This window comes from Ambystoma mexicanum, chromosome 6p (genome assembly GCF_040938575.1).
Source record: "Ambystoma mexicanum isolate Mex_15411 chromosome 6p, UKY_AmexF1_1, whole genome shotgun sequence".
NCBI lineage: Eukaryota > Metazoa > Chordata > Amphibia > Caudata > Ambystomatidae > Ambystoma > Ambystoma mexicanum.
Window position 1 is genome coordinate 554,175,900 of NC_090935.1, and position 23,964 is coordinate 554,199,863.

Here is a 23,964-nt window from a genome sequence, read left to right on the forward strand (position 1 = left end):
CTCTGACCCAACGAAAACCCCTCCTCCTTGCACTCCTTTCACTTTCTCACAAGTAACCTCAAAGGAAGTTGAAGACATCATAAAAGGTCTAAAACCATCCCACTGCCAAGGTGATATTTGCCCTGCCACTGTGATTAAAGAGGGTGCAAAAACCTAGCCCCCTTCATCACTACACCGATAAATTCCTCATTTGCCTCCAATCAGGTACCCAATAACCTCAAGGAAGCTAGGGTTATGCCTTTACTAAAAAAAAGAAAAACTCGATCCTAATGTCACCGCTAACTACAAGCCCATCACCACCGTCCCGTTCCTTCTAAAAATTCTGGATCGGGTGGCTTATCTGCAAATTCAAAAGCGCCTAGAGGAGAATGAACTCTTAGGACTTAGACAATCAGGCTTCAGACCCAGACATGGAACTGAGACCGCCCTACTAGATCTAAAGATCCAAATGGACGAGGCAAAGGACAAAGGCAAGTTAGCAATCCTCCTACCCCTCGATCTATCCGCTGCCTTCGACCTCGTCGACCACCACATTCTCACCAAACACCTTAATATTATCAATGTCTCTAAAGAGATAAAAACACTCAGTGTCTACCTCGACTCAACTCTCTCTCTCAGAAAACAGGTAAACAGTGTGGCATCTTTCACTAATAAACTGATCTATAGCTGTAAACCTTACCTATCTACAAGCAGTTGCCTAACGCTGCAACACACTATTCCTTGGTTCCTCTGAACACAATCTAAATAAAGTTCAAGTACTCCAGGATAACTCTGTGAGAGCAGCACTTAGTCTTCCCAGATCTTGCCATATTTCCACTCACAGACACAACGCCAACTGGCTACCCATCCGTGACAGAATCACACTACACACCCTGGCCATCACGCATAAATGCCTCACAAACTCAGCCCCAAAATACCTGGCGGACAAAATTTGCATACACCAACCCACACGTACTACCAGATCATCTCACTCCCACAACCTGGTGGTTCCATGATTCAATCTAAAAACAGTCCAAGCTGCCAAACGATGCAACTCTATTCCCATCCCTCTTAGACAGGAACCTTCCTTCCTCAACTTTAAAGCCAGTATAAAAAATTGGCTGAGCAACAAATCTCCTCAATAAGATGCCTCCAATATGTTATCTGACCACTGACCACTGTCTATTTATGGTACAATTGCTCCTCATTTTTGTTTAGCGACATTACTGTACATTATCCTTTCTGACCCACCTGTAACCAGGGTCCTTCTTGTTGTCTTCACACTGGATTGTAATATGCTTGCCTACTTGTATGTAACCACTAATTTTTGCAAGCGCCCAGTTACCTCAGGGTTTGGTGCGCGATACAAATAATAAACAAATACAAATAAAACATTTGTTCTGTGGTACATCCCCTGTGTAATTTAGCTCTGATGATTAGGACAAGAGACCATACAGTTTTGTGGCATCCAAAGGTTGCTCTAGCATTTAACAACCTGGTGCTCTCTCAGCTGGAGCTTAATAGCGAGTGCTTATGCAGTCAATTACCATGTTCAACATCTACTGGCAGGCTTAATAACTGTAAATGGCATATCTATTAGAGCTGGTGAGCGCCATAGACGCGTCTTTGATTGTGATGTTAAAGATTGTAAGAGCGATCTGCATGCTAATATAAATGTTTTGCAAAACATCAGGCCCCTGCCTGTACTGGCATTACGAAAGTTGAAATCTGATTTTCTTAAATGGATAAGGGGCCGTAAATTTTTCATGCATATCAGAGACGCAGAAAGAATGCTTTTCTGCATATGCAGTAGGGACTCCGGTGCTTTTTGGTGCCTAATTAAATCAAGTAGTACAGAGTCTTTTTTCAGTCCCAACCTTTAGCTGAAAATGTTTGGGTGCATCCTTTGCATAACATAACCATAAGAAAACTGTTACAGCTGGGTGGCGACAGTTCATTTGGACATTTGGACATGGATTTAATTACTTCGCTAATAAAACTGAGTAAGTCTAATGCTCCTGGTCCAGATGGACTGTCAAACTTGACATTGAGCAGGCGCTCTCCGCTCCTATACCTACGGCTTTAGGGAGTTCTTATGAAGTCGAAACTAAAGCCATGCATACAAAGAAAGTTCAACCCTGTGGAAAAAATCCTAGACACCCATGTAGAAATGAAAGGACTCATCTCCCTCCTTTACGGAGCGCTCATGACCCCCCGAGAGGGAGCAACTAGAGGCCTTAGAAGGAAATGGGAGAGGGACCTAGGCTGTGGAATCGGGCATAGCCTCTGGGGGCGACTCTGCAGCAGGGCATTTAAGACATCGATCTCCTGCCAATATAAGATTCATGCCATCAAACTCCTCCACAGGTGGCAGTACGACCCGATCACACTCTAGGATGTTCCCAGATGTCGTCCCTGTGTGTTGGCACGGGTGTGGGAAAAAGCCAATTATTGGCATATGTGGTGGTCATGCAAAAAAGTCCAAGCTTACTGGTCATAAGTGCTCAGCTGACTTAAGGAGGCGGGAGAGGGCGACTACCCACGAGACCCAATCCTGTTAATATTTGGGCTACAGCAAAGGGATGAACACTGGGAAAAACTCCCAGACCTGACACACTCACTACTTCTGGCAGCCAGAGCCCCTCGGACTAGAACATGGAAGAGGGCCGCCCTCCCCACGAGGAGAGAATGAGTGGCAGTGGCCAAGGACATCTATTTTATGGAAAGAATCACTGCAGCAATACAGGGCTCAAGTGCACAGATAGAGACTGAATGGCTACAGTTCATGAAGGCATTTGTCACGGAGGACACGCCCTGAGGACCACACGGACCCTCGACCCAGCCCGAAACCCGTCTCAGTACCGAACACATGGTCCATGAGTTAGGGGAGCCGGTCTGCTACCGACGGTCTTGAGCCCGGTCGGAGCTGCCCAAAGAGGTTCACCATGGACAAGCGGATCCTGCGTCCCGAGACAATGGGTTTGGGGGGAGGGGGGAGAGGGTGGGTGAATACATCAGGGAATTATGGCTTCCTTTTGGGGTTATTGGGGCATGTGCCCAAAGTTGTTGATTTGAATAAGCTCTCTGTTGCTTTAAAAAACGAATAAAATTGAATTAAAAAAAAAAAAGAAAATGAGACGTGACCTTATGGACTAAGGTCATGATGTGTTTATTTGAGAATATTTTAATACAAGTAATACCATCTTTGTGGATAGCGGCAGTGGTGATCTTGATTGTTAAGGCAGGGGGGTTGATTTTTAGAAGTACATCGCTGGATTGCGCAAATAAGATTGTTGCTAATGTACTCTTGCGAGAATTGCAGCTGTGGGCGACTAACTTGGGCTGTCTCGATACGTAACCATCCCGGTTTAAGAAGGGTGTGGCGACGGCCATGATTAGCTTTACGGTGACCCTGCTTGATAAACAGGCGTGGGAGCTGGGGAAGATCGATTTACCTTGCGTTCCTCGATATATTTAAGGCCTTTGATTGTGTAAACTGGGCCAAATTGTGGGAAGAAATGTTGGTTATGGCTACCCCCCCTCCAAATTTATGAAAGAAGAAAGACAGTGCCATTTTTGTAACATGCCAATTGCGACCCTAGAATCATTTATGTCCGGCCTTAGCAGTTGGAGTGAAAAATGTGCTAATTGTTTCCATAACCTTGCAGGGGCAATGCCTGCATGGTTATGGTTACGTATTCTGAATACAAATGAAATATCTCTTAACATTGCTTTAATAGAGTTTTTAAGGATGATTTATGGGACCATAATTCTAATTGTAAACTCCTCCTGTTTTGTATTGTAATGTGTTATACAGTGAAGATGCTTTGCCTTGTTTGCTCTATATTTATATTTTGCCTTTTATGCCATGTGATAGTGTGTATATGCATATGTTGTTTTTATTTGTAGTCTTATGTACTGTGTGTGAAAAGTTTTGTTTGATAACTATATTGCACAATAAATAAATACATAAAAAGGAGTCCAACCTTAAGATGTATAGGGCTTAGTGCCCAAAAGTCACAGGCTCCAACACAAGGTTTCTCACAGATATATAGCCTCTAAAGGGATGCAATGGACTTGTGGTGGTGGTTCAGAATAGTTTCAAACTATTTAAAAGTTCAGCAACAATTTACCAGAAGACAGCTAAATTCCCCTCTCTCTTGGAGACCCAAGGCTAACCACAGTGCATGATACTTGACCCAGGTTCAGTGACCAAAGATAAGTAAGAGGGAGATAGGAGGTAGAGGGCTTTGTTCCCAATGTTATCCTGTGGAGGACAGGGGGAACACGTACAGGCATACTAACTTACCCATTGACTCTTGATTTGCCCAAGGATCATGGTGGGTCATCTCATGGTTGCTGGGAGCTCAGTCTTCCGTTCTTGGTTCGGGTGAGTGGTGCCCAGGCGTTGCATGTTCAAGGCTTCTTCAGGTCGGGCGCAACTACAAGATGCAATGCAGACTTTGACCCTACAGACCTCCTGAGGGCACTTCACAGATGGAGGAAGGTGAGCTCCAGCGACGATCAACGTTTGCAGTCAAGAACATGTGTCCTTCCAGTTGTGGCAAAGAAGCAGCTCCAGGACAGATTCCCTTGTTGTTAGGAAGCTGAAAATTCATGCGGCAGTGACTTATGGCACAAGCTGGCGGCCACCAAAGTTCTGTGCTGGAATGCGGAACAGTGACGATTCTGGTGAGGTAGCTGTGAGAATACAGAGGGTGTCCCACCCGCTAGTTCCTGGGGGTCTCTCAGGTGGCCAGGGCACAGCCATCGCCTTTGAATTTAGACCCTGGGGATGGTCAGCGCGAAAAGATAACCTAAGTGAGGGGTCTTCTGTGAGTGGGGGTGAGGCATCCGGTGATGAGACGCAGTATTTCCCCCTTTTTTGTTCATCTACTCCATATTATTTTATAGGATTTTCCAAAGTCCCAACCGCCACCCCTTTTTTGACAAACATTGGGCCGAGGAAGAGATTGACTGAAAGCAACCAGACTAACTCTCTCACATCATACTGGACATGTCCCATTAAACGGGTGAGGCACTTTACACTAAGTGCATACACCTGATACCAGTTAGCTCTCCTCACACGAATAAAAGACAATGCCTAAAGACACACTCTGAGCAAGGCGGAACACGAGCACCAGCAGAACTTCCGGGACAAAGGCACACCTACTGGAGCAGAGCAACAGACCAAGGTACAAGAGCAGCAGTGCAAAAACCCAAAGGGTACCCTACTGGAGGTTGTTGCCTCTGACAGACTGTGAAAAACACATGGAGAATGCCAGATTGCATTGTGTTTCAAGGACGCCAGCGACCCTCCTGCATGAATGGCAGAGTTGGGAAGGCGAGGCTAAGCCTTTGGTACTAACCTTAACTCGTGAATTGAAAATAGCGAAACAAGAAAGAAGCGCACACAGCCAGTGAGTTGGCAAACGACCTGAGAGACCGGTGTGTGTTAAAGTGAATGAAGTAGCACCGTTATATCACAAGTGAAGGCTGCACGCATGTGGGTGAGACGCGAAGAAAGGCAGACCTGTGAATTAACTTTGACGTAAAAAGCAGCTGTGAGAGCAGCGATACTCAGTAACAGAGTGGTCCGGCAAAAGGAAGTAGCCCATTCGAAAGTCTCTGTGAAAATTACATTGTTTGAAGTTATGAAGCAAACAGACAGCGAAAGCAAATTAAGGGAAAGTAACCATGAACTTTGAGTCGAAGTGGTCTAGCAGTGGTCTGGTAAAAGCACCACGCACATTTCGAAAGTCTTCTAAAGGGGTCCGAGCCTGATTGAGGGATACGTGCAATAAACTAGGTTAAGGGAGCCCCCTTGCAAGTTTGTGTTGAACTGTGACGTATAAGGTCTGAGCCCGGTAGAGGGGGACCTTTGTGAACTGAGTGCTGTAAGGACTGAACCTGGCAGAGGGCGACCTTGGTGAACTTTACGTTGGAAATTCAATTTTGGAAAGTCAAGAAAAAGACTTTAAAGTGGAAGACCATACGGGCCTCAATCCACGGTTTGGAACTGCTTAGAGTGTTAGAAACTGAGTCAGAGTGTGTCATCCCGCCTACAGGGACAGCCTTACTCTGTGAGGTGTAACGTTAGGAGGAGAGCTGGTTCAACTACCTTTATTCTTTTGAACACAAATTTTTCCTTTTGCATACATTTCTCCCTTTACAATTTTTGTATAAGAGATAGAGCAGGCATTAGGTTTTGTTAGCATATGTCATTTTGATTTGACTGACACCCCTAGGACTGTTTTGTTTACCGTTTGATGGTTGAGATTACTCCCATCTTAGTTATAGGGCAAATTGGGAGTTTCTCCGACACCAACATTTTCAAAAAAGGTTTTACAAATTGTATCCATTGTATCAGTGCCATACTTGTGATACCATGCCTTCCCCACATAGGCCACTAAGGAGATTTGCAGCTCTCTGGGCAGTCCAGTCACACTTCTGGATGCTCAGAGGGGTTGGATCCTCCAGAAGTCATCGAGACTATTAGCTCCCACTAGTCCAAGGGCGGAAGCACCTGTAAGGGTCTTCGGAGAACAGGCAGAGGAGTAGAGCTTCATTTTTCCATTCGCTGGAGGGGATGCTGGTCCATTGCAGAAGTCGTGCTCATGTCATCAATGGGCAGCTCTCCTTTGAAGTATTCTTAGCTCCAATGTAGATCTAAGGAATAGCTGCAGCGTTGTCCTCTTATCCAAAATCCCATCTAAAAGCAAGTTCAAGCCCACCAATGGTAAGGATCTGCACCAATCTGACAACTTGTAGTTTACTTTATTTATTTATTTATTGCATTTGTTAAACACCCAAACCCTCGGGTATCACGGCGTTGTTACAGACAGCTTATAATATAATTAGTATAACTCCAAAATACATAGAAAAAACAACGACACAGAGAGTTACATGGAATAGTACATTTCTTAGTCACTTACATTATTTAAAAGATCTGGTCACAGTCTGCCCTAAGGAGACCTATGGGGAGTGGATATGTCAGTTTATGTGTGATTAACTAATATTGGTTAAAGAGCCAGGTTTTTAGCAATTTTTTTAAAACGGAGGAAGAAATCTTCATTTTTGATGTTGAGTGGGAGCTTGTTCCAGAGTTTTGGGGCCATGACTAGGAAGCTGCTGCCTCCTGCTCTGGAATTTTTGAAACTGGGGACATCAAGGAACGACTTGTGATTGGATCTGAGCATTCTTGTGGACGTTTTTTTGCTTATTGTGTTGTTTAAGTATAGAGGGACTTTGTTGGTAAGGCATTTGTGGGTAATACACAGTGATTTGAAGATGATTCTCGCCTTAATAGTTAGCCAGTGAGACTCCCTCCTGATGTTCGAGATGTGGTCGGACTTTTGATGCCTAGTGCTGCACGGAGCGCTTTATTTAGCATTAATTGTAGTTTCCCTAGATTGGAATTAGTAGGAGTATGTTGCAGTAGTCCAACTTAGATAATATTAATGCTCTGGCTACGGTGATACAATTGGTGGGCGTTGTCCAATCAGGGGCAACTTCTGGTTTCACATCCGCTCCAGCAGCAGACTTTTTTTTAACTTTCTTTATTAGCATTTTGCTTAACTACAGAACCAACAATTCCCATACCCCCAACCCCACCTCAACCCGGTACTCATACACTGGTGCAGAACTTAACCATGACAAGGCAAGCAACAAATGACTTACAAACCCGATGCTACTAGCGCAAACGTGGCACTAATCGCTACTCGATAAGTTCAGTAGTTCATGGACAACACACTCCGGAGGCCTAGGTTCCAAAAGGCCATCTGTCCAGCTCCTTGCGTCCCCATACTCCCCAAAATCCCATGCCCATGTTACAGTGAGTCTCAGCTCGGGCACCAAAGACGTGAAATCCCCCACTATGGGGAGGGCTTATGCACGGCCCCCTACGGGGAGCATGGTTCGGAGGCCTCCTCTCTTGGCTGCCTGAGGAGATAAAGCGTGTATGCATCCCATATTTGGCGACCTCCCCAAGCACTCCTTTGCATTGCGCCACACCTGGTCTCCATGTCATTGCAGTACAAAATGTCCTCGGACTACTGGGCCGGCGAGGGGCTCCGTTTCTTACCCCACCCCATAGCTACTCTGCGCTTTGCCAGGATGAGAAGCAGACCCACCAGCTTCTGCGTCTCTTTAAGAACTTGTTTAATATACCCCAGCAGCGCCATCATGGGGTCCGGTGTGAGCCGCTGCCCCATAATTTCCCCAATCACCTCAAACACATGCATCCAGAATTGCTTGAGTTCCCCGCACTCCCATGCCACATGGAGAAAGCCTGCATCTTCCTGTCCACATCTGACACAGGCACCCGATCTCTGGGGGAAGTATTCTTTCAACTGGGCCGGAGAGTAATAGTATTGGTGTAGGAACTTGAAATGGACCAGTTTAAAATTGGTATTAATTGCACCCCTATGGACCATCTCACAACAGTAGTCCCATGTTATCTCTGGTATTTCCCTCTCCAATGTCTTCTTCCACATCTCCTGTGGTGACCGCGCAGCTAACAGTCTGCTTCCCAAAACCATTGCATACATACCAGAGACTACCCTCCGCCCCAGGTCCCCCCTATCACCTTGTCCAGCATTACCACCGCTTGGGGTTGCACAGAAAAGGACGGAAACAGCCGCTGCAGCGCCACCTTCAACCTAAAGTACAGAAACACCTCCAGCGCCGAGAGAACTCCTTTCTCCCTCAGCTGAGCGAGGGATATGAACCTCCCCTCCGGGAACAAATCTCCAAACTCAGTCACTGCCAACCTCTTCATCAACGCCACAAACCGAGCTTCACTAGTTAGGGGAACATCCAGGATAAATATGACCGGGAGCTTTGGTGAATACAGTATACTGCCCCTAGGCTTACGTTCCAGACGTAACCAAGCTCCACACTTCAACTCGACCGGGTTTCGGGTTCTCCGTGGGCGGTTCGGAGCAGTTAAAATAATCGACCTCAATAACGCTGGAGATGCAATCGACCTCTCTATTTCCACATGCCTGCGCTCAGCCGCCATCCCATACCAATACCGGAGATAACTTGCTTGCGCCACATTGTAGTATAATTCAAAATCTGGCAGGGCCAGCCCCCCTTCCAAACAGGTGCGATGAGTTTATCCCACGAGACCCGCGCCTGCTTACCAGCCCAGATAAATGTTGACACCATCGAACGGAGATCTCTGAAGTACCTCTCGGGCACTTTTATTGGTGCGTTAAGAAACACGTACAGAAATCTGGGGAGAATAGACATTTTGTTGACAGAGATCCTTCCGAGCAAGTTAAGGGGGAGCAAGCCCCACCTCTGTAGCGCCGATCTAGCCGTCTCGAGTGCCTCCCCATAATTACTGCGGTAGACAACCCCCTCATCCCTAGCTATTGTAATTCCCAGGTATCGGGTGCTAAGTAGGTCCCACTGGAAGCCCCACCTATCCTGAAACCTACTCAATCCGTCTGTCAGTGGAAATATGACGGATTTGCTGGGATTCACCTGCAGCCCTGACAGTTCCCCGATTTGCTGAACATCGAGTATGATCGGGTCCAGGTTGACTTCCGGATGTCGGATGAACAAAACCATGTCATCCGCATATAACAAAATGACTACCTTGTAGGTGTGGAGCTGAATGCCCCGGTGTAAATGCCGCTCTCTAACCATTACAGCCCACGGTTTTATTGCCAGGGCAAATAACAGAGGGAAACCCTGGCATGTCCCCCTCTCAAGAGGGATTAGTTCAGTTTTCTGCCTATTAACTCTTATTCTAGCCACCGGTTTTCCATATAGTAGTGACACCAAGGAGATGAAGGACCTTCCCAAGACTAACCTTCGCAGCACCGTGAACAGGAACGGCCATTCGACGGAATCAAACGCCTTAGTGGCGTCCAATAAAACTGCCGTCACCGGATCACCTCTCGTCAGAGCCGGCATAAACCCAAACATCCTCCGCAGACCATATGACGTTGACCGTCCGGGAATAAATGCCGACGGATCAGCCCTAACTAAGGTTGGCATCAATGGCGCTAGTCTTGCCGCTAGGATTTTGGCCAAGATTTTATTATCCAAATTAATAAGCGATATCGGACGTTACAAAGAGCAATCCTCCCCGGGTTTCCCAGGCTTCAGCAACACGACCACTACTGCCTCCCGCAAGGAGTCCGGCAACCGACCCGCATAGACAGCCTCTTGATATACTCGTAGTAAATATGGTGCCAGTTTGTCAATATAACATTTATAAAATTCGGCTGTAAAGCCGTCCGGGCCCGGGGCCTTCCCCCCCGGCAGCTCCTTAATGGCGCCCACTACTTCTTCCAATGTCAACGGCCTATTCAACCACTCCCGCTGCTCCTCCGAACACCAATATAGCCCCACCTGGTCAAGATAAGCGTTAATATCTGTCAGACTAGCCCGCACTTGGGCAGAGTATAGGTGGCCATAACATTTTTGGAATTCGCAGAGTATTGCCTCATCTTCAAAGTGATCTACCCCCTGCTCGTCCGTGATCACTGCAACTTTGCTCCCCCCTTTACGCATCCCAATGGCTTTGGCTAGCAATCGTCCTGGGGCCTGACCCTCGCCATATCTCCGGGGTGCCGCTCTATACTATCCATACTTTACCTTCAGCTGGGCTAGGGCGTGAAACTCCTGAAGCTTCCGCCTCATGTCCCCTTGTTGGGCACTAGATGGAACGGGGGCTGCCTCCTGCAAGATACGTATATCTCCTCCTCCTTGTCAGCCAGATCCCGCTGTATCCCTCTCAGAATCCCTGCTTCTTTTGCTATGCATTCACCCCTTATCACACACTTCAAACCTTCCCATACGGTGCCCACCGAGGAAACCGACCCCTCATTAAGTTCAAAGTATTTATCTATGGCGCCCGATATCTCTTCCCTAAAAACGACATCTGTAAACTCATCACTTTTGAATTTCCACTAGGGCCTCGTCTCCGCACGCCCTCTCAAGTGAATAGTCAACAGGACGGGGGAGTGATCTGAAAGGGTGCGAGCCAGAATTGCCGCCCCTGAGATCTGACCCATGAGTTCGTGGGATACCCGAGAATAATCCAGCCGTGCGGCCGAGTCATGTGGGGCAGAGAAGTGTGTAAACTGTTTTCCCAGTGGATTTCTCACCCTCCATACGTCCTACACTCCCCACACAGTGAGCATGCCTTGGATCCGGGCAGAGCTTCTGCTGCTCGCACGTAGGGCATTCCCCACCCAATCCTTGTTCGAGTCAAGCACTGAGTTAAAATCTCCCGCCCATAGGATTACTTCCTCGGCGATAGCTCCCAACTGCCTTTCGACCCAGTCTAAAGATTCCGTAGTGTCGTGATTGGGGCCATAGTAACAGATCAATGTATACCACTTTCCCTGGATGACCCCCTGCACCACCAGTGCTCTGCCTTCTTGATCCTTCAGGATGTTAGTCTGTCTAAACCCCACCGAGCTGTGTACCAATATGCATACCCCCCTAGAATATGAAGAATAGGAGGAGAAATACTGCTGACACCCCCAGCTCTTACCAAAGTGAGACTCTGATTCTACCATCAGATGGGTCTCCTGGAGAAAGGCCACACCCACCTGGTGTTGCCGCAGATATTGTAGAACTTTCCGGCGCTTAGGTGGGCTGTTAAGGCCTCTGACGTTCCAGGTCATGAATTTAAGTATCGCCATTATTAAATAGCACAACGTACGTCTTCCACTTGTCTCCTGTCCTCACAATTATCTGCACCCTCTGTACCGTTAAGTCCCTTCCCCCCCACCCCTACCAACAACTCCCCAACTTGTCGGTGTGGCACCCTCCCCCCTATCTCCCCCCTGCTGAGTACCCCAACGACCCAGCATTCTACTCCCCCATAGCATACTTGCAACTGGCTTTCGCGCTAGGGGCGACCCCAAGCCCGACCCCCCCAACACACCGTCCTAACAATGCAGCTCCTGTCCAGACAGGTCCAACCGGATGCAGCAGTCAACTTCCATGTCCGAACCTCCAAGCATCTTTAGACCCCTGATCAGGCATTATTCCCTCGCTGCACGGAGGTCCCTGGTAACATGTCCAAGAAGGATGCGGCTTCTTCCGGGGATTGAAATAATAGGGGCCGACCATTGTGCTCAACCTGGAGCTTGGCTGGGAACAGCATTGCATATTTAATGTTTTTATCACGTAACCATTTTTTCACATCTAGAAATGTTCTTCTGGTCGCCTGTACCTTATCCAAAAAGTCAGGGAAGAGCTTAATCACTTCCCCCTTATAGGTGACAGTGCCTTTTTCCCGCGCCTTCCGGAGCGCTGTGTCCCTGTCCCTATAGCTCAGTAGTCGAGCGATCAGCGGTCTAGGCGGTGCTCCCGGAATCGGCCTCCTTCCGCCTGGGATCCTATGCGCCCTCTCCACGACGCACACCGGGGAGAACACCTCAGGCCCCAGCGCCTCCACTAGTATTTTTTCAATGCTTCCATATCCCTCTGGTCGACCGATTCAGCAAGGCCCACGATTCTTATATTATTCCTTCTCTACCACGATTCAAGGTCCTCCTGCTTCTCCTTAGGCTCTTTCATGGCCTTCTTTACCCCAGACATTTCTCCCGAGACCGTGGCCGCCACATCCTCCACTCCGGATAGTCTCCCCTCCGCCTCATCCAGCCTCTCCCCAATCTTGTCTAGATGGACCTGCATATGATCCACCTTACAGGTCAAGGTGTCAAGTTCCCATCCAGAGATTGTATCCCCGACTGTAACTGTGAGAACATAGCTTTAATGTCTTGAAAGGCGGCAGCCGGGTCCGGATCCGCCCCTGAGGTATGCGCCGTAGGAGAATCCCCCATCACCGCACTGTTCTTAGTTTGGACTGACGATTCGAAGTGACATGCTGTGCAGGTGGGGCGGGCTCCCCAGCGAGCGCCGGCCCGACAATCCCAGTTTATGAGTCCTATTATCTGTGGCTTCGCGAGGTGTCCTCCTGCGCCGCTCCGATCAGGGGCTCAGCTCCCACAGCACGTGCTAGGGCTTGTAAGCACCAGCCAGTGGGGAGAGATAGCTCAAAGCCAGCAGGGACCGCCCATCCACAGCCCAGAACACAGCCACTCTGGGATCAGGCACTTCAGATGCAAAATCTATGACTGGGTTTCCACAGTTGGTGAGAATTGGAGTTAAACGCAGGATGACTGACCGCTCCGAAGGCTCCCTTCCTCTCCACATTAAGTCAGGCCAGTGCGCTAGTGGTCTCTTCTCAGGACCCCCCACCTTATTGTCCCTGGTCCCAAGCAGGTTCGGTAGTCCCCCACACTCCCCTTGGAGCTCGCTGCTTATCAATGGAGCCCCACAAGCCCGACCGTGCTTGGTGTAGTCACTCTTCCTTCCTCTCCACTTGTATTCACTTACTTTGTTATGATAACTGGAGCAAATATAGATGATCCCCCTCCAGCCACAACGTGGTCAAGAGATTCCACTCACTCAACTCCTGACCATGTGTTCATCTGCTCTAACACCGCAGTTGCTTCCTTACAGCCATTGAGAATCCTGCTAGTGATCGTAGCGTTCTTAAACTTGCATGGATGCCATATGTCTCAACACCGGCTCATTGTCACAAATATCCGATGTATATTAATCAAGCAGGGAGTCGACTAATGCGTCCATTGTCTAGAGCAGGGTTTCTGAGAACTGAACTCAGTCTGCACGTTAATGATAGACTAGTAAATACTGCTCCAACAGTATAATTCAATCACCCAGCAGTGTTAACGCATTCGTCTTCTCCGTCTTAAACTACACTCTTCTTCCATTCCGCCCGAAGTTCAGCAAGCACAGCGCACGGAAAAGACAAAGGAGTAAACAGCAAACCCCCGCTCCAATACAGAGCTCCGTCAGTAAGGGGACATTCCCTCCAGCAACAGAAGACCAGAGCCCGGACAGCTCGCCGCCTTGGGCAGATGAAGGAAGAAAGGGCAGCCCGCGTCCCTAGCAAAACACCTTCAGTGTCGCCCTGTTTGCTCTCCGGTGGACACGCAAGGCCCCCTGCAGCACAGACCTCCTCCTCAGATCCGGCGCTTGACTTGTTTCCTCAGCACCTCCAGGAGAGTCCGGACCCGTTGCATAGCACGTCCCAGCCTGCGGCCCCTCCTCTCTAGCCATGGGCAAATGAAGGCCACATCCACCGCGGGTGAAGGGGAACCCCCGCAGCGCCCGCTCAGTCCCGCCGGCGGGTCCTCCAGCGACCATCTTGTCAGTCGCGCAGCACTACCATGCTGCTCTGCCGGGCTGCTCCTCCGCCACCAGATGGGTGCCCCTCCACCCGGAGCCGCCACACGTCCAGGAGCTGCTCTGCCTCCGGTGAGGCTACGCGTGTCCCCACAGCCGCCCCTTCGCATCCCCACACAGGAGTCCTCTGCGGCCGGCGCTCCGCTCCTCACCCCTCCTCCACACTATGCCACTCGGGCTGCATCTTTGGGCAAACACCGCAGTTATGGCACCACCTCACGCCAAACTCATTTCTATGGGGGCCCAATGTAATACGCCTCTGTTTTCTGCCGCCAATACTCAGATTTGGAGCCGCAATCTGCCGGATGTCTTGTCGGATCTAGTTGGTTGCTAGAGAGCTTCACGGACCTACGGCCATCTTGGTCGGGCTCTCTAGCGCCCCCTGCACCCCAGTAGCAGACTTTCTGGCACCAGTGATGTGGACTGGGACTACAGTCCCAGGTCCCTTCATGGTCTGCACACACCAAAAGGCTCAATAGCCAGCATAAACCAGTGTTTCTCCGGGAAAGTGCATGACCTTACAAGGACTTTCCCGACCTGAGAAGGCTGGAAGAAGATCAAACTACAATATGGCCAAAAGAACAAGTGAAAATCTGGTGGCACTGACATTTTAGGGCACTAGCCACGTTTAGTAGCCATGTGTGGCAAACGCAAATGTTCACACCAAAAATAATGCTAAAACACACATATAAAAGTAAACAAAAATCCCATGTGTAAAAAAGCTCGGGTGATACCAAAGTATGCCCATTGCACTGCACTATAAAATGATGGTTGCAGTATAACAATACAAGGATTCAGAAGGGAAACAAAGTTTCCCAGTACGGATATTCCGAAGTACTGATCAGTTTACCCATAACAATGAGCAAAAGGCAAGGGAAGTGAAGCGGAAAGCTTTACTTCCAAAAAGTCAGGGTGAAAAACAAAGCAAAACTAAACTGGTTCCATAGAAAAATATGTGGGGAGGAGTTGCAAAAAAATAATCTTTCCCAACATGCGGCTAAAATGAATAATCACTTACCGGCATCTGCTAAAGAAATGCTCCAGGATCAGCAAGCCGATCAGGAACTGTGAGTGGCTGTTGTGCCGGTTCGGGTGGAGCCACCCATCCCAACCACAAACTGTTGAATTTTTCCTCAGGGTAGCAAACTTGACAGTGACTTCAGTTGGTATGTTTCACACTATTAATATTATTTGTCACCCTTCAAATTGCATCTCAAGTACTTGGCGATCTCTCTCCCTATGACAGGATTCAAAAAGGTCTTGTCACGCTTGATGAGCATAACATTTAAACAAATGTTTTTGTGTGAGATTAAATATTTCTCATGAAACCTAACTTGTATTATAGCTATAACGTCAGTGAATAGTCCATGATATCTAGACTTCATCAACTAAAGAGCCTTTTCTAAAGTTTTAGAGCAACAAAGTGTTGCAGAGGACAAATCCATGTTTCATTCAAGTTTTCGTGTATCTTGCTACGAGTATTGTTACAAAGGCCTACAAGCCGGATAGACAGGGCTCTTTACACTTTGGACAGTAACAGCACTGAAGTTAAATTGGAAAGGCCAACTATATATATGCAACTGTGGAATATCACATTTCATAGTGCATTGTATGCATTGTACAAGAAGCAAGTCACTGACTTGCAACTTATTGGTGAACACTTTGCATTAGGAAATCTGTAAGGCATGCCGACCATTAGCAAGCATTACTGTCTGGACATGACGGTGTGTGAAGATGCGCAGGTCGGCCAAGCCAGGTTGAAGAATCTTTCCATGTTTCGATGAAGTGCCTATTGCCTCCACCCATGTATGGAAGCAATATACGTTTAGGTTATTTGGCGCCATGCTCTAATTACATTGACCCATACTGTGTTTTAGGAGGATTTGTAACCGAGTATACATGCAAGAGAGCATCAGCGATGTCATCAGAGCCAAATGATCCGAGGCTAGTAGTCAATCGATGTGGTGTTGGAGAGCTCATCTCTTTGGATCTCTCCTCTGCCTTTAAACACCATTGCAATCCCACCATGCTGGTATAATGACATCAGTATGCTCTTCAGTGCGTTGATCAAAATTTGCATGTCCCATGTCCAGTACGTTGTTAAACCAAGCAATGCCTCAGAGTTGCTACTCTGTTGACTACTCTGTAACCTTTGCTGGTAGAGCAGATACTATTAATATTAACATAAGCATTGTTATTATATAGCACTTTGTCCAGTTCCTCCAGCTCCTAAGTGCTGTAATAACAGGTGTTATATTTCCCCCATTTTGAATGGCACTTGATCTACCTAGAAATGATGAAAGACTAATGTTTGGGGATGCTTGTGGTCTCGTGCAGAAGGGATGTGACCAGTTCGAGCTGGACTGACTCTTCTGGGTTGGGATTAAACCTGAATTGCATATGGTATGTCCCCTTTGTAATGGCTTGGCAGGCAAGGAACAGTGGTCTGCAGGGTTGCCCAGAGCAATGCCAGAGGTTCAGATTAATTTGAAACTTTCCAGCCATCACCCCTTTTGTTTTGATAAAGTTTTAGCATGAGGTCATTTAATGTGCACTGGTATTCCATTTATCAAGGAGGTCACACGTTCTCTCATCTCTTTGGCTAGTATTATGTAGGTTGCTATATTTTCATATGACGACTGGCAGATATTACTCGGCCAAATGTATTAGGGTATCCAGCAGTTTCCTCGATATACGATCTAAGTAGGTTAGTGCTGCTACTGCTTTTAGTCTTTGGTCTTTTGGGGACTTGTGGGCATTCAACAGTAGCACAGAGGCACATATGCCTCAGAATAGATGGCAAGTACCTTCTCAATAGTTATATCGGAACACAAAGGGCTTCTGTTGAGCACTTTCCAGTTCTGCAGTTCCTTTGCAGACCTCTTCTAATGTAAAGGATCACTTACTGAGTCCTTATATCACATATTAGAGTACATTTTCCTTACAAAAGAACATCAAGTGATGAGTTTCATGGCCTCTTTCTTCGGAACTGCAGAACTAGGCATTTCTATAGACCTATGAAACGTGAAATGTTCCCCTTGAGGGTACTTAGTGCTACATAGGAAATGGTACTACCAACCAGAATCATAAAATAACAATATACAAAACAGCAAACTGTTGAGAGTTATGCCGGAAACCGACCGTTTTTTAAAATTTACTTCAGAAATGTACCTAGTTCCACGTTTTAACTGCCGGAGAAAGGAAGAAAGGAAACGAGTTCCATAATGTGCCTGACTGGTGGCGTATCATCCTACCACATGACCGGTCTCGCTTGTATCAGGGGATCTGCAGTGTGGTGCTAGTTAATAACGGCAGAGGACTGAGTCTGCTTATGTTTGAGGGCTTCAAATATAAATGCTGTCACCGCCCCCCACAAGCACCCCCCACAGCATCTTTTGGGTAACAATATTGCTGCGGGGCCACCCAGATGCCTTATATACTTTATTAAAAGCAATGTCTTGTTTGTGATCAGAATAAAACCATATTGTGCAGATGGACATAATATAGGACCGTGCTGGAATTTCCCCTTTTTGCACTCTTTTTGGCACTTGCTGATGAACCCTGAAGGCCCAACCACTCGGACATCTGTGGTTATGGCAATAGTGATTATAATAACTTTACATTTGAATTGGGAGGGGGTGTAATTTCCATATTCATTGGTTACACTGAAAGTGATACATGGTGCAGCCTTCACGGGCCCTCAGCAAGTAACTATGCATGCGCTCAACCTTTCATTGCTACTGTACAGAAACATCTTTGTTATCCAGCATCCATACAGAATTTAGGATGCTGGACAACAAAATAGGACAAATTATCAAACGTGGCCTTCAATTAGGCATTCTGAATGGTTCATAATGAAGAGAACGCACTGGATAGGAAAAGCATCCCGGATTTCACCTCTGTTTATTAGCACATTACATTCCGGAATGGTTTGTCAGCAATTTTTCTCTATCATGTTGCACTTGTTCATGCGGAATGCAGAGGTGCCAGTTAATTGGGCTTTCTAGATAATAAAGTGTCGGATACCACATCATTTGAGGTAAGAACAAAAGAATGAAAGAGGTACTTGTTGGCTGTATTGTTTTATGTCCAATCAACCACTGCTTGAAAGCCTGTCTTGAAATGACTGACTTACTTTGCATCACTTTCTTTGGGATCACTAATATTATTTCCCTTTAGGGAAGGAAAATATGGTCATGCCGCGTGCTTTGGGCTCCAGCCAGGCTGTCTACTTCCTGATGGTGAAAGAATGATCTCTGTAGCAGCATTGGTTACCAACTTTACACCGCCAGCTTCTGGTCGCCCGTCTTTGCTACGCCACGATGAAGTGAAGACATTCTTTCATGAATTTGGCCACGTTATGCACCAGATCTGTGCACAAGTTAGTAATTTCACATATAATACCTATTTTCTTTTTTATTTATTAACTGTGACTGCAAAATCTGCACCGAACAGGCCTGCAATTATGATGAAGACTTTGAGCAAGCATTACTCAAAAGCTACCATGGTTTTAAAATTCAGGAATATCCATAGTGGTGCCTAACTAAAGCCATGGATGAAATCACAAGCTACCTACAATGAAACTAACGGGGGTGAGATTCAGTGGCGGCTGGTGACTTTTGAAAGTGGTGGGGCGCAAATGTTGCTTCCAATGAAGTATGTGCGAGCCTGATTTAGCCGTTGGGGGGTTCGCGGGTGTTTTCCAACAGAGAAATTATTTTTAAAAGAGGAGTGGAAATTGGGCATTTTCCTGCACAATTTCCAAGAATAGTTTTAGAAAAATCCATACGACCTACAAGCAGTTCTCGAGGAGGAAAACAATTAAATATTCAAATAATATGATGTCAGGTCACCAGCAGTACACACATGAACATTCTGCAGCAGCAAACACCTATGTACCAAACAGAGAACTGTAACCTTCTACTAGAGAGATACATATTTACATCCTTTGTCTGAGATAACGGCTAACACAATGGGCCTCATTACGAGTGCGGCAGTAAGGGGTTAACAGCGACGGTAAGGATGCCAGTGCCGTTAACCCCTTACCGCCACTTTACGAGGTCAATTAGCGGGTCCAGCTAAGGACGGCTGGTTTTACCAGCCGGCCTTAGCGGGAGCCGCTAAGGGACCAGGGAGCTAATAACAGGCTTGTTATTAACAGGCCCGTTATTAGCTCCCTCCCCATTCCCATTGGGCCCTATGGGGGCTCGAATGGGGATGGATATTTTGAATGAGGACTTACCAGGTCCTCCAAGGTTGGGATGACCCAGTAAGTCCCCATTCAAGAAACCCAGACCTGTACACGAGTTTGGAGGCAGCCATGGCGACAATAGCACCATGGCTACCTCCAAACTCATAATGGCCCCCAATGTGTCAATATCGCCTCTGAATAACTGCCACTCATAAATCATATACTATTAGGCATTACACATTGGTCAGAGGAAGACCAATTAAAGGCCATTCATAAGTATGCTTCCACAAAAATCAAACGCTGCTACCAACCATGAGAGAAGAGGTAGCAAACCTCCAAAATATATGCCTTTTAGTCCATCAAAACCACAGACACGATTCACTAACGATTGTGCAGAGGTAGACCAAAACGTAGGAGCGACAGATCTGGCCTAATGAATATGTTAATCATGTGCCAGGGAACTGTAAAGAACCCTTGATGGAGCAATGGTGATAAAGCTTATGTGTAAGAAATACCCTCATCCAGAAAGCTCACAGCCTGAAAGAACCCTTTGTAAAGACTGGAGGGGGGTGTCTGTACTTCTGCTCTCTATATGGCAGAGGAGAGGCACAGAGAACCCCAGCCAAGATTCTCTTATTATTGGTAACGTAGTCGAGCAAACAAGACCTAGCTTCCCAGGAGGTGATGCAGGCTGGTTCTTAAGTACATTGTAGTCCCCAAGCACCCACAAAGGAATGTCCAAATACTGTATTAGTTAAAACACAGTCTTTATATAATTAAGGTTCAAGGTTATATATACACAATCACAATAACTCACTTTGTGCTCATTAAATCTACAATGGCAAATATATACAGTTCTAAGTGCTACCACGATTATTATCAGATCTCATTAAAGTGCCTCAACTATACTATGGTCAAATGTCACACAAATCACTTAATAAAGGTAACCAACAATAGATATAGGAGAAAAGCAGTTGGTTAGAGCAATTGGCAGAATACTGGCCCCTACCACTAGACACAGTTCTGTGTGGAGATCCCCTCTCCCCACCTGGGCAACCTGTAAAATAAAGATATATCACAAGCCCAGTCCATATATTGTTCTATAAGTCTTATTTCCCTTTATAATGTTTCTACCACCCCAATGTACCTGGAATGGCAGAGTTCGACGACGAGTCATCGACGGATCCTTCTTGAGCAGCTCCCTTTAAAGCAGGCACCACAGATCATCAAGATCCCTCGAAGAAAGTGAACTCTGCGTCGAGGCGGCAGCTTCGGTCCCAGCGGTGCTCGTCGATGACAGAGCGAAGGCGTCCTGCAAGGAAGAGGCGTGTGGTGCACCTTGATGTCGATAGTTCAGGATCGCAAAGAGTTTGTGAAGAACTGTGGCCTAGCAAGGGCGTCGAGTCATCTGGCGTCTCTACAGTCTTTGGGTGGCGGGAAACCCACCGGTGGATGCACCTCGGCGCGTCGACGGCCTGGCCTTCTCCGGCGGGATCAGGCGGGCGGTGGTGCGGACGAGCTCATCCGTGAATCAAAAGTCTTAGGCAAAGGAGCGTTGCGGCTCTGGTCGTCGTGGCACGGCCTCAAGCGGTCCCCGTTTCTGTGCAACACGGCTTTGACGGGCCTCCAGCGGTTATAGCAAACCTGCGAACCCTGGTTGACGACGGTGGACAGAATGTCTGGTGCCTCTCTTTGTTCTCCTCGGCAGTCCCCGTTTCCGGTCGGCAGCCTGTCGAGGGCCTTACTTCCAGGGAGCTTCAGCGAAGGTTAGCGGTGCTCGATGGTCCCTCAGAGCACAGGAAGAGGGCGCCCAACCAGGTCCTGTCAGATCAGTCTCGACGGCTTTCGGCGAAGGGAGACAGCAGTGAACCTTCTTCTTCAGGCTCGGCTTCGAGATCAAGCGTCAGTTTCAACTTCAGTTTCTTAACTATTTCTAGCAGTTAAAGGCCCCCAGATATACTAGTTGATCTCCCATTCATTCTGCTGGGTCACACTCAGGCAACCAATCACTCAGAAGGGCATTCAGCAGTCAGTCAGCCAAACAGGCAAACAGTGCATTCCGGCCATTCTCCTCCCTCTCAGACACTCACAACAAGGAAGGTGTATTGGGACAAGTACCCAGCCATTCAACACTACACACTGCATTCATACCAGTTCGGGCAGGGCTGTCTCAGTCATTGTGGCATCAGGGCCTTTAAATCCTTTCAGTTGAAATGGGCCCCAAGCCTCATGGGGACCCGCAGCCGCAGCTCCCATGCTGGCAGTCTAACTATACAGCAACATATATTTTTTTAATTCATGATATTAAATGTGCGCTTTGCTGCTTGCACATTACAGATTGTATTTGCTGGCTGCTGTCACCTTCATTCAAGACTGTAAAAGCGTGCTTTAGAGAACACACGTTACAGGCTGCCATTGCTGGCGCCAAGCATTTAATAACGTTATCTCCTCGCCTTTTACTCTGGTTTTGTGTGCATTTGCACCTATCTGGCAAAGTGCAAATATCTGCTGTTCAGTGGACAGTTAGTGCGCCCCACTGTCTGCCTGCCCAGTGATAATCTGCAGCAATTAACATCCTCACTGCATTCCTTTGTTTCCATTATAATGTAAGCAATCCACAGATGCCTCAGAGTTTTCCTGAACTGTAGGCAAAGGGTCCCCAAACATCATATTGAAATGGGCCCCCACAAGCCCTAGCAAGTGTTCATTCAGCCAGCCCTGCATAAAGGAGAAAATCATTAGTCAGGACGGCTGTGCACATACATCACAGGAATGCTTTAACAATAACAAATAGGTGTTACTCCTTAAAGCATTACTGTGATTGCACCTGCTTACATGGAAGGTCATACCTTATGAGACTGAAAGATTTAATACGCAATACATTCACTTCTCTCACTCATACGCAGTCACATGATTTGAACTGCATGCGTTTGTCAAGTTGACTGACCTACGCATATGAATATGTATGAAGTGTACATTTCACATTAGATCTTGCAGTCGCATTTGACCTTTTAAAATCAGCAGCCGTCGAGGAGACTTTTCTTGGTTCAAGAAAAGCATCTGAGAAAGGCGTGCTGGTTTTAAAACATTACATTATTAAATTAAAAAAAAAAAAACAATGGCGAAAGCAGCTCCGGTACGCCAAGGTGTAGGGCGTACGAATCGGTTTGGATGTCCACAAGGAAAGGTAAGCAAGGAAAATGTGAAGGAGAAGAGCAGAAGCGATGGAAGCGGGAGCCAGGAGAGGCGAGAGAGCAGGAGCGAGGCAAATCAGAAGAAGGGAAGGGGAAGGATGCAAGAGGGCTGCAGAAGGAGAGCAAGCAAGCCAAAAGCTACTTACACTAGCATTGGTACCCGTAGCAAACAAAGCGGGTTTGCAACGCGAGGATCGCTGGAATCCAATGACTAAAGTACTGCCGCCCATCTTGGAAATAAACTAGAGCATTCGGCCTGATAACGTAACAGCACTGCTGTGTGTAACTATTTCCACGTCTTCCATATGGAATAGCACCGTGCAACAAAACCCCTGAAATTCAGCTAAAGTCACCTTAACTTCGCGTCCCCTGTTGCGCAGCCTATGACCAAAATGATGACATCACAGATCACCCCACTGATGACATCACTTATTACATGTTGTATGATAGCACTGCTGACATTACAAATCTCCTAACTGATGCCATCACTAATTAAATTGAATATAACAGAATTAGACATTACATTATTTATAAGATAACTCATGAAAAGTTTGATTACCTTAATAACAATTTAGACCTTGGACTTGGTCATGACAAAGGTTTGGGTCATTGGCCTGTACCAAAGGTCATAGCCAGTGGTCGGTTAGTGTTCACAAATAGCAATCTGCATGGTTAAAAGCCATGCCTAGTAGCCCATCACTGTTTTAAAATATACAGTGGGCAACGTGGAAAGCTTTAGTCAGTGGTCATGGCTAAAGGCCACAGCTAGTGCCTATTAATATGTAAAAATATACAGTCGGCAGAGCCAGCGGCCGTGGCCACTGGCTAGTATTGTTTTGTAGACCATGGCTAGTGGCTGGTTAGTGTATATAACATACAGTGGACACAGCCGAAGGCCATCGTTTATTACATTTTATTATTTTAAAATATACAGTGGACATGGCCAAAAGATGTACAAACTGATCAAGGTCAAAGGCCATAGTTAGTGGCACACTTATATGTTAGAATATATAGTGGGCACAGCCAAAAATTGTGGCCAGTGTCCAGTATTGTGCTAATGTCCATGGCTAGTGCCTGACCAGTGTACGTAGTGGACACGGTTGAAAGCTGTATCCACTGATAAAGGCCTGAGTCTATGGTTGGTTGCCTTTTAGTGTTTTCAAATATTCAGTGCACATGGGTGAAAGTTGTGACCGCTGTCCATAACTGCAGGCCACGACTAGTTCCCATTCATGTGTTCAAATATATTTGCCCATGCACACTGACCATGGCTGAAATCCATGCTTAATGCCAGTTACTGTTCTAATTAGTGATATCATCCGTGATCTCATCATTGTGGTCATAGGCTGCACA

The 23,964-nt window shown here is 47.0% G+C and overlaps 1 protein-coding gene across 1 annotated transcript in view; it reads left to right on the forward strand.

Moving 5' to 3' along the window:
* NLN (neurolysin) overlaps positions 1 to 23,964 on the forward strand; it is a 906,503-nt gene that overhangs the window by 754,749 nt on the left and 127,790 nt on the right. Inside the window, exon 9 of the mRNA XM_069627362.1 lies at positions 18,406 to 18,607. Within this exon, the coding sequence (XP_069483463.1) occupies positions 18,406 to 18,607 (202 nt within the window). The remainder of the gene's footprint in view (positions 1 to 18,405; positions 18,608 to 23,964) is intronic.